Here is a 16,096-nt window from a genome sequence, read left to right as displayed (position 1 = left end):
GCTTTGTACATTTATTTTGTCAAAACTATATTTAAATTGCTCGTAATAATTTAGATATCTAAATATTTTTGGAAATTCGATAAGCAAAGATTTAAACTCGTATATCGGTATTCCGTGAGTCGAAAAGCGAGACTTATTAATCAAATCATGAATGTTGTAAACAATGGAAGATTTCTTTAGTACTGTCATCCGATCAGTTTTGTTCAATGAAAAAAACTGATTTAATAAATTCGTAAATCGATCGTTCAATAAAACAATTTAAATAACTTAGGATTCGCCGGATCAAGAAAAAAAAAAAAAAAAGAAAATAATATAAAAATAAAAAGAATAAAAGAAAAAAGAATTGTTGTGTTAATAATCATTCTATTTCTTAATAAGTATTATTTTTCTCTGTCAAGAAGAGAAAAATGATAATTGCTAGGAAGTAACAAGTTTCGGTACTCTTGGATTAAAACGATATAACGGTAGGAGCTTAAGCAAAGTCGAGTCAGGAAAGTGTCAGGTGATACTTAAGAAGACTCTTAAAGTGCACTGTTGCGTGAAAAATACACGAAGCCGAGGGGTTGCATTTAAAAAGCAAGGAACACAGGGATGAAGACGAAGAGATATCTTCTTTTGCGATCGTATAACTGATAACGATACGATAGGATAAACCCTGACCTGACTTTATTTTCTTTTATAAAAAGTACGCTATCGCGTTTAAAATTCTCTGAAGCTATTTACTTTCAATTTATTTATTCTCGGAATCACGTTATCGATCATTATTTGATCACGAGTCGGGATTTCTGTGAAATGGATAATTTTGAACGATTTGAAAGTTAGAAAAGACATGTCATATTCAAGATTAAAGATGCACTTTATGTTACGGTGGTCTATCTATATTTCCAAGCATTAATTAGGTACACCAAATCAAGATAGAATTTATCAAGAGACATGAACTTACGTCTTAAGGGGAGGAACGTACTTACACGAGAGTCTAGAACACGAGGAAAACGTTTGTCGAGGTTAAATTGCGTGCAACGAAGCGAGAGTCGTAACGCGCGGCAGGATTCTTGCTTAAGGGTTGGCCTCATAAAGGGTGTAAAAGAAGGGGTAGACGATTTCTTCTTTTTCTCTTCATTTTATTCTCTCTCTCTCTCTCTTTGTTTATTTTTTCTCTCTTTTTCTTCTTTTATTCTTCTTTTTTTTATATTCACCAAGCGGTAAAATAAAGCTGTGGTTAAGACTTAGGAATCAACGAGACAGAAAATGGTGAACTTTGCGTGAAGATAAAAAGCGAATCAAGAGAGAGAGAGAGAGAGAGAGAGAGAGAGAGAGAGAGAGAGAGATAAAGAAAAAGAGAAATCTTGTTACTTGTTGCATTTTCTCATTAAAAAAAAAATTCAAATTTACGTGAATCAAAGTTTACTTTCAATTCCTCTCTGATTTGATTGCACTTATTTTTCTACGATCATTGCGATCGTCTAATAAAATTGTTTGCACTTTGATAGCAAAGAACCTTTTACAAACGGTAAATATTATTCTTTCTTTCTTCTTACGATTCCAGGATGATTTCCGATAGTTTGTTAATTTGTATTGACGATCGAACAAATCGAAAGAATTTTACAAGCAATTAAAAAATTGTACAGAAGTCAAATACACAAAGTTGTATATTCTTTCAGCTGACTTCCCGTCCAATTCTCTCTCCCTTTCTTTTTCTCTCTCTCTCTCTCTCTCTCTCTCTCCCTCTCTTTGTTTATTTGTCATTTCATCTTTCTCTATTCAGCTATCTACCATCCATATATCTATCTATCTATCTATCTTTCTATCTATTTGGTGCGTGACCCCGCACGGATAGGCGCGTCGACGGCTGGTCAGCTTGTCGCGATCGGAAATATAATCAAGGTTGGGTGGCGAGGGACGGAGACGTAGAGGGTGGAAAATAATTGAAACACGAGCGTTCATTAGCGAACGCACCGAGCCGAGCGCGTATAACCGTTCATCGAAAGAGTAGAACCCGCGCTCAACGCTATATAATATATTCGATCGTTATTCTTGGACACGTTTTTTCGTTAGGAACAAGAAGAAGAAAAAGAAGAAAAAGAAGAAAGAGAGGAAGAAGAAGGAGGAGGAGAAGGAGGAAGGGAACTTCGGTGACAACGGAGTATCGTTGGAGGTAGAAGAAAGAGAAGAGTCTATACAAGTATCGGTGGTTGTGTAGTGGTGGTGGGAAGAGGAGAGAGAGAGAGAGAGAAAGAGAGAGGGTGGGAAACCACCCCCCCCCAAGCGATGGATCTTGCGCTTCTACTCTTCGTGGTGCTGCTCAGGCAAGAAGGTGAGTATGCCTTCGAGCTTTTTCGCCCTTTGTAAATTTGCTTTCGACAAACACTTCCGGGATCGTTCCACTAGCCGAGCATTTCATCATTCTTGACCATGAAAAATCGGTTAACCGTAGAACGTTATATATGTGTGTGTGTGTGTGTGTTTACAATTCTTTGCATCCAAAAAGAAATGAAAAGAAAAATGAAGAAAATGAAGAAAGAAAAAAACAAAAATAAAAAGGAGAGCGGGGAAGATCATCGAGGATTCGTAAAATTTTTATTTTCCTTTATTTTTCTTTCTTTTTTTTTTTTTTTTTTTTTTTTTTTACCTTACAGTCAAATGACTAATAGAAGAAACTCCATAATTCCTTCTAAAATTATCCCTAAGAGAGAAGGTACCGTATGTATAAATTAAAATAACAACAGAATTATAACATATTTTCTAATTACGTTAACCCGTTACGTTGCGCTAATCATGATTTTATGAGAGAAACGTGCAGGAAAGTAAGATGAAAGAAAAGACGGAAGATGGCAATGGATGGGAAGAGAAGGATACGAGTAGAAATGGTAAGAGCGAGGTAGCTAAAACTAAAATAGCTGAAATTTATTACGTTCCGCTACACGGTACGAGGAAAGAGAATAAGAAAGAGAAGATAAAAGGAAGAGAGAGAGAGAGAGAGAGAGAGAGAGAGAGAGAGAGAGAGATTTTACAGACGTTAGGATTCAAGATTAGTTAATTAACTTTTGTGTCAAGCTGTCTGGAAGATCTCATTTTATTTTATTGGCGAATAACAACAATCGTAATACGAAGATTTTTATAACATGAAGTTTTCTTTTCTCTTTCTTTTTTTCTTTTCCTCTCTCTCTCTCTCTTTCTCTCTCTCGCTCTTTACAAGATGAAGTAACCGAAAGAACAATATTTTTAAGCCGTGAAAGGTGAGATTAATCGTAGATCTTAAAAATCGACCGTTCCAAGCTCCGCCAAGGGAAAATAAAAAAAACTTCTCACGATCTCATGGTTATTCTTTGATATCCACTCATGGAAATATAACTCTTGAGGTAGATAAAACGTATGAGGTGAAGTAAATTCAGAGACGCCTTTTGGAAAAAGGCAAAAAAAGAAAGGGAAAAGGGTTTAGTTATGAGAGGGAAGACGAAGGGAAGAAAAAAGGGAAAGGAAAGGAAGAAAAGAAAGCATGAGAGAGGCTTTCTTAGTTTCACGAGCACACACGCATTTCTCTCTCTCTCTCTCTCTCTCTTTCTCTCTCTCTCTTTGTAGCTACAGGTACCCGGACGTTTTTACATTTAGTTTGGCTCTTGGAAGGGAGAAGGGACGTATAAGGATTGAGAAGGGCTAGGAGAAGTAAAACTCGGGAAATGAAAAGCGGTCGGGCCAAGAAGAGTAAAGTGCATTGCGCCATACATATCAATATGGAGACTGCGAATACGCGAGTGGGCTCAATATGAAATTTTAAAATCGGTCTTCTTCTCGATGGCAAGGCGGATTGTAGAAAGAGGATGAGTTAGCATAAATAAATAAAAGATGCGTCGAACGAATACGACTTGAGAAAGCCGAAAAGAAAGAAAGCTGACAGAGAGAAAGAGACAGAGAGAGAGAGAGAGAGAGAGAGAGAGAGAGAGAAAGAGAGAGAAATACTTTTAAGAAGAACTGCAATCGATGACTTAATTGCTAAAGAAAATATTGAATGAGAAAAAGAGACAGGGATAGAGAGAGTAGGGAGAGAGTAGCGGAGTTGCATATGTAGATATATCTACATGTTGAATGGTATTTGGAAATCAAACTGACGCGAGAGATTCTCCATATTCCACAGAATTGGTCAGATGCTTTCACAGTTTGTCGATGCGGGACAATATAATGTATGAGTGTTTCAATCGCTTTTATAACCATGTAATATTAACGGCAAATATTTCGCTAACATGCTATTTGTGGGCTGTTGTGCTAATGAACTCCTCTTCCTTTCTATCTTTCTCTACCTCTATTCAACCACGATAATTTACATACGGTTTTGATTTTCAATATCTATGTTATTTCGATGTAATTCGCGTACGCGTAATCATTGCGCTGCATTGAACAAGTTGCTATCGTTATCCGGCTCATCGGAAATTTATTATCCTTTGATCGAACTATTGGTAATAATTAGATACGTATTGGTAACTCTAATTCTAAGGATTAAAGTATTTCTATATTTCTGTCTTTCCCCAATATATGTTTGTGCATGCGTGCGTGTATGTTTGTACGTATATATATCGAGAAGTAGCAGGTGAATAGATCAGGCACTCAAAATCACATCTTACCAACGAGGATAATTTATCGATTCTTTTATTAGGTAGGAGAAAAAAGTTGAAAAATGATACGGGCAAAAGAGTATGAGAGGAATATGATTGACGCGGTTAAGGAAGATAAATTAAAAGGAAATGAGAGGAAGAGGAAGAGGAAGAGAAAAAGATGGAAAAAGAGAGAGAATGATAAAACATATTTATACAGGTGAACGAGTACGAAGGGCTCTTTGTAAATGTCCTATAATATTCTAAATTAACTCCCTTTGGAATGCAAAATTGTAGAAAGGACTTACTTGTATTATTCTTTCGGTCGAACGAAAACGTTCGAGCGTGTTGGACTTAAATCGAAAAACATACTCGAGTAAGTACGTACATATACGAAAGTTAGCGGGGAAAGAAGGGAAATAGAGAATGAAAGATAGAAGAAGAATAAGAGGAAAGGGGCTGAAGGATAACGATGGAGAAGAGGTAGTTGCTATATCGTTTCCACGAGTCACCTCTCGCAACCCCGTAGAGTTACCCCACCTGATGAAGATAAAACGGGATAATTATAGAGCCTATCGGAGATCGCGGTGGGGCTAAATTTCGTTGAGACACGCGAGATCGTCGAAGGTGGGTGCGGCAATGAAGGGAAATGCGCTTTGTTAAAGAAAAAGAAAAAAAGAAAACTGAAGAGTAAACGGACGGAATCAAAGAGGAGGAGAGAGAGAGGAGTAACACCACCCGGAAAGGGTAGAAAGCGAGAGCTCTTGCGAGAACGAGGGCGAGAAAGGGAGTACGATATCATTAATTTTTCATACACTTCAAGAAGCGTCTGCCCTTCAGCCAAACTGACTAATTATTTCTTCTTTTTTTCGTTTATTTTTTATTAATTCCTTTTTCTTTTTTCTCTTTTTCTCTTTCCACCGCACATTTTCACTCCGCTTTTTATTTTAGTTCTTTTTGTTTTTTCTTTTTTTTTTTTTTAGTTTCGTTTGTTTCGTTCTTTTTTCTTTTTTTTTTCTTTTTTTTTTTTTTGTTTGTTTTCTTTCTTTCCCTATTCTCCTGTCTATCAATCGTGGTTAGCTTCGAACTTTTAACTCGAACCGTGTACAACAATTACGAAACGGAACTACTGCAGGAAGAAAGAAATAACATTTATACCTTCTATCGAATCTATCGATTCGATATTATTGTTTCTTATACTTGTTAAATGCGATTCTAAAAAAAAAAAAAAAAAAAAAAAAAAAAAGAAAATAAAAAAATAAAAAAAAGAATTGGATATCCGTATCATTGTTTCTCGATATTATTAATCAAAGAAAAGATCGACCATGTGATAATCTCGATACACAGACATCTCGAAGAGATCGATCTTCTTCTTATTCTTCTTCTTCATCTTCTTCTTCTTCTTCTTCTTCATAGTCCGGGAAATTCTTTGACGTGATCTATCGAGAGCCGACCCGATATCGTAGTTTTTCACTTAAACTGTCAAAAGAAAAATTCTTGAGAATATTGGAGGTGTCGTCGAAATTCTACGTCCTGGGAGTGCGTTTCGAATTCCAGGCGATTGTCGGGCGGAACAGGAAGGAACGATAAATTTTGAGAATACATTCGCGAAACTTTTCTACGGAATAATACTGAAAGAGTATTCGTGATTTACGATTATGCGATAAGGTAGCGACTCGTGAAGCGACGATGCGTTTTCGACGATAAGGAGGGGGTGGTATATAGCCGATAACGTTTCGCAAGGATTTTTCGATACGGGCCATGTCTTTTGATAAGATAGGTACTTACAATGCGAGTTTAAAGGGATTATAATATATACATATACGTATTTTATATGTATATATATATATATATATAGCTTCCCTCTTATCCTAAGGGCTTCGCAATTGTTAACCTATCTTATCTCGACATACATTTGACAATTATTATAAATTGGAAAGCGATTCAATTGGTCTTTCAAAAAATCACTTTAATATTGCGTCGGTGAATATTTAAAGAAATCTTTCCAAATAGTACGGTTATTTTGCTAAATCGTCGATATAGTTGGAGGTACTCGAAAGAAAGAAAAAAAGAAAGAAAAAAAAAGAGTTGTCAATAATAAGAGATGTCAACGAAGCAGAAGTTCTGCACGGTTGATTAGTTGGCCTTGATCTTTTCTAGAACGAAAGTACTATGAAGAAACGATGTTTGTACAACATTTCACATAGAATTGACATGATCGTTAAGAGCCCATGTTAAAGAACGGTAACGTTTATCGACGTACTCCTGTCACGAAAGCTTACTTACTTTCCACTTACTTTTGAAATGACTTACATAAACTCTGTCGTTATAAGTCACGAGAAAGTTTGAAATTTCCGCAATAGAAAAGTATTCCAAAAAAAGGTACCACTCGACGATTATTAATTCTTAAGCTCTGTGGTACCAAATGGAAATTGCGGGTTCGAAAAATCGATTAATTTCATTGAATTATTTTCGAGGTCACAGATGTGAAGGGGAAAAACTTTTCGCGATAATTATATATTACGATGGTTCAGGCCGGATTATCCTAAGCTTTTGGAGAATTTCTGTTGAGGATTATTAACTTAGGTCGAAGTCTCTATTATAGATATGTATTATATATATATATATATATGTGTGTGTGTGTGTGTGTGTGTGTGTGTGTGTGTAAAGTTCGCTTCAGAAATTCGCCCTGTATAGTAATTTTATATACTTTTCGATGGTGAAAAAGCTATCATTGTTCTTTGAACGAAATTTATTCCATCCTTTTCTTTTCGTCGTACGATTTTATATCAGACTTAAATAAGATCTTAGAATTTATAAATGAATTAGAATAGAACAAATAAAATGATCAATATTCCAAATTTACCAAATCATTATTATTTTTGAAAATCTTGTACATTCTATAAGGGCTCATATTGAGATTTATATTTCATTTGAAATTTCTGTCAACATCCAATGGCATGTCATATCGTTGAATAAGATAATTTAGGAGCAAGTTCATCGACTCCTGTTTCCCATCGAACACGTTCACTTTCATAAAAGGGGAGATGCGCAAATCGATATTTAACGACGTCTGGAATGGTCGGGAAATCGATTCGACGAAATTACTAACGAGTTTTGCGCATAGGTTCGCATTCGCGCCGAACTGCCATCGTTAAATTATGTATCGGGTGGTGTGGCAAGGGTCGCGCGAGCAGTTACTAGTTGCGGTCATTCTCGTATTCCGGATGGGCTCACGTAAAACCGATATGATGCCGACTCTCAAAGTGAATTTCGCTAATTGTCATTGCATAAAACATGCACGTTGCAATCGGCGTTAAGGGAATGTATAGATACGCGTGCGCGTGCGGATAAGCGTACGGGTACGCCATTGGTTCGATAATTTTCAATTTCCCGCTTAAACGAGACGCCATTGCCCACATACATGCACGTATACACGCATCATCTACGCATACGCGTACGGATACAATTTCGAAACGAGATCGTAAAGTTGCCATTGGCGAGACGTCTAATGGAACGCGAACGTATACACTGTATGTATGTACATATATCTATTGCTCGTAAAAGTAATCAAATGAACCAACCTTGCGAATTTGTAAATTACGATGTTATCGCAATAAGCTAAACGATTATTGTTTTCTTTTTTTTCTTTTTCATTTTCTTTTTGTACTTTTACCGCAGCTACGAATCCTTTCGTTTATTATTTTTTTTTTCTTTTTTTTTCGTGATCATAAAAAAATCTCTTGTAGAAGTGATGATAATCGAAAATATCAGAGTATCTCTGGTCGCTACGAATTAATCAGGGGCAAAAGAAGTCATCGTTTGAATCGAGTCAGCGGCAATACTCAGGAAATTACTTATTTTTGGTTAAAGGTTACGTAACGAAGACGTCGCTCGTTAACATCTGGTTAACGAGCAACGCGCGTCATTAAGGGAGAGAAAGCTAGGAAATGTAAACGGGCTGGTTTCAACGACGGAAACAGGAAAATGTCGCGTGTCGTATTTCACATCGACATCTTCTCTCTCTCTCTCTCTCTCTCTCTCTCCCCCTCTATTTTCTTTGCGTCTACATTTCGAAGTCAACTTTCGACTGGCCGACGCAAAGCGACCAACATAATTAAAGACTACTACGTGGTTTGAGAGGAAGCTGTACTTAGAGGTACCTTCTCGGGAATTACGAGGCGAATGAAATTTAACGAGGTAGGTAACGCGTAGATGCAACCAACGCGTCAATTCGCCGAAAGAACTTAACCGATTCGTTTGAGCCTAATTAAGTTCGTTTCGTGATAATTCGATTTTGTCATTTGGAAAAAAAAAAGAGCGAAAGGTTGCGTTAGCCATTGATAATGATATTGGATGAAAAAGAGAATAGGGAGAATCCGTGGAGATATGTAAATCAAGTTTCGAGTCGACGTACCATCCCTGATCGATGAGCCAGGATCATGTAATTTTATAGGACATTTTCTCTCTCTCTCTCTCTCTCTCTCTCTCTCTCTTTTTTACTCTATCTCACTCGATAATATTCTCTCTCAAATTCGAGTTCACAATGAATGATTTCACGAAAAACATATTATCCGCGATATAAAAGCGGATTAATTCCTTTTTTTTTTTTATTATACGAATTTTAAACATACGAAAAATAAAGAATAACGAATATAATTGATGATATTTGGTTTGATTTGTTTCTTTTTTTTTTCTTTTTTTTTTTTTTCTTTGATTAAAAAAAATCGAAAGATTTTGCCAGTCGATTCGAGGAGAAAAAGTTAGAAGCGTAAACGAAATTACGTATGCAAGGCATGCAACGAAAATAGATTTCGTGGCCCTTTCGGCGAAGAACGTCTCGTGAATCCAGTCACAATCTTGGTGGAAGCGATGGCTATGATCAGCGGGTCCTTTCGATGTAACTTTCGAATATCTCCCTTCCTCCTGATGTTGTTACGGATCAAAAAGTTTTTCTACGATGTACGTGATCTCGCGGGAAAACAGTTTAAATCGAACGTGTAACGAACGAAAAATATGTCATTAATTTCGAACTTTTATAATTCTACGTAATATCGAGATAACGATGCATTCTTATTTCGATATTTGTCGAATGAAATTTATGACATCGTTGTTAAAACTATAGCCAAATATATTCCACAGATATTTCATTAACATTTGCGTTTCGAAAGAAAAGGAAAGATAAGAAAAGAAAAGAAAAGAAAAGAAAAGAAAAATTAAAAATACGTTTGAGCAAGTTACTATCCAATTCGAGTGAGACTCGTGCGATAAAACACGTACGATTTCATTTGACGATAAACGTGTAACGTGATTCCTTCCCTGAGATTTCACAAGATAGAAGAGCTTTTTTCCTCCCCCTCCCTCCTCTCTCTCTCACTTTCATTCTATCTTTATCAGAGAGAGAGAGAGAGAGAGACGATCACGCGCGACGAATTACGAGGCGACATTCGATGCGATCGTAGCTTTTCCTCGATCGTTTCCGCTACTCCGTACATTTTCGACGTGAATTTCGGTACGTGAACGAGAATGTGTACGAGTGTAAAAAAAGAAAAGCCCTGAATTAGTTAGGACGGAGCCACGCGCATACGTGAGTTGAATTTCCGAGCGCTCGCAATGGGGAATCGTAGGTGGAGAATAATTCTCGGAGGAGCAAAAGAAAAGAAAAAAAAAAGAAAAAAAAAAAAAAAAGAAAAAGGAAAGACAAAGAGAAGAAAGAAAAAAAAAACCCAACAACGACGACAAAAAAGAAAAACAAAAAGAAACCAATAAACGAATGCAAAAAGAAATAAATCACATGTCGCCGTACAAATCCAAGAGCTGATATCCTACATCAATTCTTAATCCACGTTTATCCGATGATGGAATTATCGTCGTTCGTCGAAACATTTTGTCGTATCGTTCCAACGTTTCCATTTAAATTGAGTACAAAAGTTCGCATTTTTTTTCTTTTTCTACGTGATTAGCTTTATTACTTTTTTTTTTTTTTTTTTTTTTTTTTTTTTTTGGGACAAAAATATAATAACATTAATGGTTTCTTACACTCTCTTTGACAATGCTTGACACAGGTGAGGAATAATACAGTCCTTTTTTTTTTTCTTTTTTTAATTTTCTTTTTACTATATTCTTTTTTTTCTTTTGTCTTTTTTTTTTTTTTTTTAATTTACGTAACCGGAAATACGGGAGAGGGCACAGGAAAGAGCGATAATTCTGAATTTCGAGTTAAAAGTACGAAAGAGCCGAAGTAACAGTGCGAAGGTACGGTTTCCCTAGGGAGCAGCCTTAATTTAACTTAATTCGGTGATAAAACGATTGGTGCCCACCGCGCAGCTTCTCTCTCTTTTCCTCTGTCTCTCTCTCTCTCTCTCTCTCTCATTCTCTTTTTCTCTCTGTCCCTTTCTCACACTCTCTTTCTGTCTCGGTTTCTGTCTCTCTCAGCTCTGTTCTACTCTATGCCGCTCAGCTTCTGTCAAATCGTTAACCCTTCGCGCGTCCACCTGGTTTCGCATTAATTTCTCTTCAAACTCATCCATTCACGTCCGACAAGCTGCCATCCCTCTCTCTCTCTCTCTCTCTCTCTCTCTCTCTCTCTCTCTCTCTGTACTCATCCCTTTCATTCTATTTTTTTTCGAACCTCGTCAGAAACGAACGACGGGTTTCGCCGTCGCTTCGTTAAGTGCTTCAAAGCGAGTCATCACGTACTGAATCGTGTGAGAGCGTACTGACTACGTATTAAAAAAAAAAAGAAAAAAAAAAGAGAGAGGGAGAGAAGAAATTTCCATCTCTCTCTTTCTCTCTCGAATCCTCGTTAATTACTGCCGCAGCCAAGCACAATCATCGCATATTCGTTTTCACTAAGAGCCCGTAGCATGAGAATCAATCGTTCGAAAGATATTCAATCTTCGTGAAGACGAATTCGATATTGGTTATTATTGATAAAGCGTATCGAGGGATAAAAGATAAATCTTGATATTATAATTTCGTTGAATCAATTAACAATTAAGAAACAAATACATACAGTGATTGTTCGTTTAAAATTAATATTTAATTTATTAATAATATTTTTTTTCTTTTCTTTTTTTCTTTCTGGTTCGTTCCTTTTTCCTTTTTTTTTTTTTTTTTTTTTATCCTTTTGTCAGATATCTCCGTATTATATTTCACATAATAATAATAATAATAATAATAATAATAATAATAATAATAATAATAATAATAATAATAATAAAAATAATAATAACAAAGCTTATTCTAGCGTTCGAAATCTTTCTCACAGGTGTAACCTTTGTCCAGATAACCCCATCGAAATAGGAATTTCTGTGGGATGCAGGTAAACGAGAGGCCATGACCAACGTGGTTGCCCACGGCGAGCTCTCATTGAACATTCAAATGTGCCGAGTGGTTGTGCATCGCCATACTACGGCCGTTCTTGCGGCTCTTACACTCCTCCCTCCCCCCACTTTCATTCGAAATCAACCGAAACGAGAATTCTTGGTTGAACGTGCTCGTTTTCTCGGAAAGTGAGAAACGCAAGAAAAAGAAAACGCGTGTAATAATAAAAAGTCCTATACCTTCTTGTAATATCAACTTATCGTAGATTGCATTACGTTAGAATAGATAAAAAAAAAAAGAAAATGAAGAGAGAGAGAGAGAGAAAAAAAAGATACGCGAGGATGTGCGATTTTCTTGAGAAATTTTCTCCCACGCAAATAAATTTCTTCACTTTCTCTCGATCTCTCTATCTCTATTTGTCTTAGTCCAGGGTCGCTAAAACATAAACTTTGCAGGAATTCGTCCAATATCCGAGCAGATGTTTACCAGTAAATCTTTTGGAATTGTCGAATGAAGAGAACAAAGGCGTGGAAAAAACTCGTCCTTAGATTCCCTATCCTTCTTTTTTCTTCTTGTCGTATCGCGTGTTTCTGTACGAATGCAATTTACTCGAGAATACCGATCTCTACCATTCTCCTTTCCTTTAATTTTTTTCTTTCTTTTTTTATATATATTTCTTTTTTATTATAACAATATATATATATATATATATATATATATATATATATATGGATGTAAGTAATGTAGTTCATAAAATATATCAACCTAATTTATAAATACAATATGTTCATTCTGTCGAGTTTCGAATGCCTTTAAAACGTTTAATCATTTTATTAATTATACGAGATTAATAAAAAGCACGCGATGGACTTGCAAGTAATGCTTTGTGATAGGTATTTCTTTTCAGAGAGGTAGATAAGGCAAACTCATAGCTCGTTAGTTATATTCAAAATGTATTCGACCACGTAATGCGTTTAGTTTTTTCTGTCTCTCTTTCTCGTTCTCGTTCTCGTTCTCGTCATCCTTCTCTTTCACGAAAACGCACGATCCAGCAACATGTCACTCCAGAGCGTGACAAACGTGGCAAACTTTTACGTATGGTGCCATAAAGTCTCGTGCCGAATAAGTTCTACATCTAAATGTCCAACGAATTTATAGAGGTGAAATGTGTTGGAGTTGCGTAGACACGCTTCGTCGCATCAGGCGGTTTACAAAACCATAGATAACGCGTTTTAGGATTAGCATAACTCATTGTTACTAAGGGAATTGCAAAGTCTTTTATAATTTATAACTGCACCATGGCATAAATGATAGGTAGGCGTAATTAAATAATCAAAACTAATGAGTTTGTAGTATTTAATCGTAAGCTTTTAAATGTCTCAGAAATTTATACGTGCGTGCATCCATCGTCGGATTTAAGTACTTCGCGAATTAAGATTTATTTCGTTCCCTTTTTCTTTTCGTTTTACTTCTTTCTTTCTCTATTTCGCCGATGTAAAATTCTGTGACAAGTGAATTTCTTACTAAATAAATATGTAACGAGGGAAAAAGAAAAGAGAAGTGAGAACGAGCCTTGGAGTAAATCAACCTGTTCGCAGGAATTTCTCTCGGAGAAATCCGATTTCTCGTATGTAAGGGTATTCAACCCTCGAAACCCGTTGACCTCTCACCGGACCTCGGAGACCTTTTCAGGAAGAGAGAGAAGCGCATCACGGGACATCTACGTGATCCCTCGGAAATTCTCTCCTCTTTCCGTGTATTCTCCCGTGTAGATCGGGTTGGTAAGCGCTTTAATAATCGACCGACCAATGAGAAAATCTTTGGGAGTCCTTCGTCACGTAGTATGTCTTCGAAAATCCTTCCATGATTCGATCCTAACGAAGTTATCATCGTCTATAGTTATATATCATGGTTAAATCGTCACCTCATTATAGGATTTATTTGAACGACATTCTTGATTGGTTATCTTTCGATTATATTAATTAACAGAGAGAAATTCATTTATATGATATTAGAAATAGAAGGGAAAGTTAGCCAGGTTGTCTGGCACGTATAATGATTAATATTAACGTTACGCCATAGCTCATGTAATGTGTTTTGGCTGACTCAGCAAACGGCGTAGGACCTCTCCGTGACAGGTTCGTCCCTTGCGGCGCCATTGAATCGATCGCGACGTAAAACACGCGAAAAAGTGTCTGACGCGTAGCTTCCTCTTCCTCCTATTCCTCCTCCGACGCCCTTCTGTGCTGACAACCCTTCTTCCACTGGAGACTCGAGCATCCACCTCTACTCGTGACTCTAGCATGCAGTCAGGTTTTATGCGATTGGCCAAACGAGCTTGCTTTGGTAGGAGGTTGTCGAACGTACGAGGGTAAAATGTGCACCGATGGCGTTATATGAAGGGGTATACAACCGGCATCACTTTCTCTCTCTCCCTCTGTCTCTCTCTCTCTCTCTCTCTCTCTTTCCTTTTCTCTTTTTCGTGCTTTCTTTTTTGCATGAATTTCTTCATTTACTTTTCTACTTCGTCTTTTTCCCTCTCTCTCTCTCTCTCTCTCTCTCTCTCTCTCACCCTCTTTTCTCTTCTTTCTTCCGAAAGAAAGAAGAGGGCAATAAAGTCACGCCATAAGTCGGAAGGAGACCTTCGTCAAAGTATATAGGGACTCCGTTGAGGCTCATAAAGACAAAAATCGAGCTTTTTATCGGCCGGATAAATTTATCGCCATAACCACCGTGGTAAGAAGTTACACATACGTATCATTTCGAGGGTTCGCGGAAACGTCGTAAAGGTCCTGGTACGTTAAGAAACACAGAGGTAACTTTCCTTGATGACCATTTTATAACGTCCAGCTACTGTCCAATGTTACAGGATTTACGTGTGTATCGGTCTATATCGCTATCCGACTGAATTATCGCTTGGCACGAAGTCTATAATCGTTTGACTCACGTAAACTAGCTGGTGCTCGAGAGGCGGCGCTTTAAAAATTCGACTTTCGCTTTTTATCTGATCGGAAACGCAAAAAGGGGGAGAATCACGAAAGTTAAGGTCGATGGAGACGGTTGCGTTTGAGAAATATAGCTTTGTAGAAAGTTTACCTGTGTCTCGCGTAATCTTGCCCAAATGAATAGATAAGAAAAATCAGAAGAAAAAAAAAAAGAAAATACTCGGATAAAGAAATTTTTAATATTTACAGATTTGATTTGGTGGGATCGAAAAAGAAAAAAAAAAAGAAAAGAAAAAATGAATATTGATATTATAGAGCAATATCGAAACATTTGCTCGTATTGTATATATAACGATTAATTATTTTTACTGTTATCGATCTATTCGATGAAAGGATTCTGCAATATGCATTTTACTTGCTAACGTCATACAGGCTTCATTGTTCTTTACTTTTATTCTTTCAATAGAAAATAGTTTTTTAATTCGTTTTATATCTATATATAATCGATCAGGTCATTCGTTAAATAAAGAATCATTAGAGTGAGATCTGCTTAAAATGAGTTAGAGAACTACTCAACTCGAGAACGACCAGTCTCACTAACGCAATCTACAATTTAAACTCGGGCTTAAACTCCGAAATTTCAACTTTTGTGCGGCAAAAATTAAGTAGTCAAGTTAACTTAAAATTTAAAATCAACGAGCTAAAGCAGACCTACGAGTGACCTAACGCGAGAAATCCATGCCACGACTTTTCGACGTAGCAATCTAGAAAGTCAAATATGTTTTGCAAGTTGATGCAGTTATATTATGTAGCCTGAAACGAATCGTAATTAAATTAATTAGATCGTTTTAATGAGTAAAATTAATTAACGAAAAAAGAAATAATCTAAAGTACATTTAAGCTTCTCTTCCAAATGCAAATTATCCATATATAAGGAAATTTTCGTACTCTTATAGTCTAATGCAAGACTACTCGAAATTGCTTCGAAATTATAATATTTCGATAACGTTGGAATGGATGATTAAAAAGAGAACATTTGTCCCTTTAAAATGGTCTTTGTTTCACCTCCGTACGAGCTCCCATTCTGAAAATATAATTCTTTGAAGTTAGTCATTCATAATAAACAGCTGATGCGAGTACGCGTCGTAGTAAATATAAAAAACTGTTTACGTCAGCCAGACGTCTCGCGTAAATTCCTGGAATTTATCTATGTCAGCGTGTCAATGACCTCCTTCAAAG

The 16,096-nt window shown here is 36.5% G+C and overlaps 1 protein-coding gene across 5 annotated transcripts in view; it reads left to right on the top strand.

Annotated features, from left to right (window-relative positions):
• LOC118441289 (uncharacterized) overlaps positions 1-16,096 on the top strand; it is a 176,949-nt gene that overhangs the window by 116,762 nt on the left and 44,091 nt on the right. For all 5 annotated transcript variants that reach the window (XM_035865473.2, XM_085660235.1, XM_035865470.2 and 2 more), the window contains one exon: positions 2,056-2,314. In XM_035865473.2, the coding sequence (XP_035721366.1) occupies positions 2,269-2,314 (46 nt within the window). In that variant the 5' untranslated portion in view covers positions 2,056-2,268. The remainder of the gene's footprint in view (positions 1-2,055; positions 2,315-16,096) is intronic.

This window comes from Vespa mandarinia, chromosome 11 (assembly GCF_050613455.1).
Source record: "Vespa mandarinia isolate Hongniang chromosome 11, ASM5061345v1, whole genome shotgun sequence".
NCBI lineage: Eukaryota > Metazoa > Arthropoda > Insecta > Hymenoptera > Vespidae > Vespa > Vespa mandarinia.
This window is presented reverse-complemented; position numbering and strand designations above follow the sequence as displayed.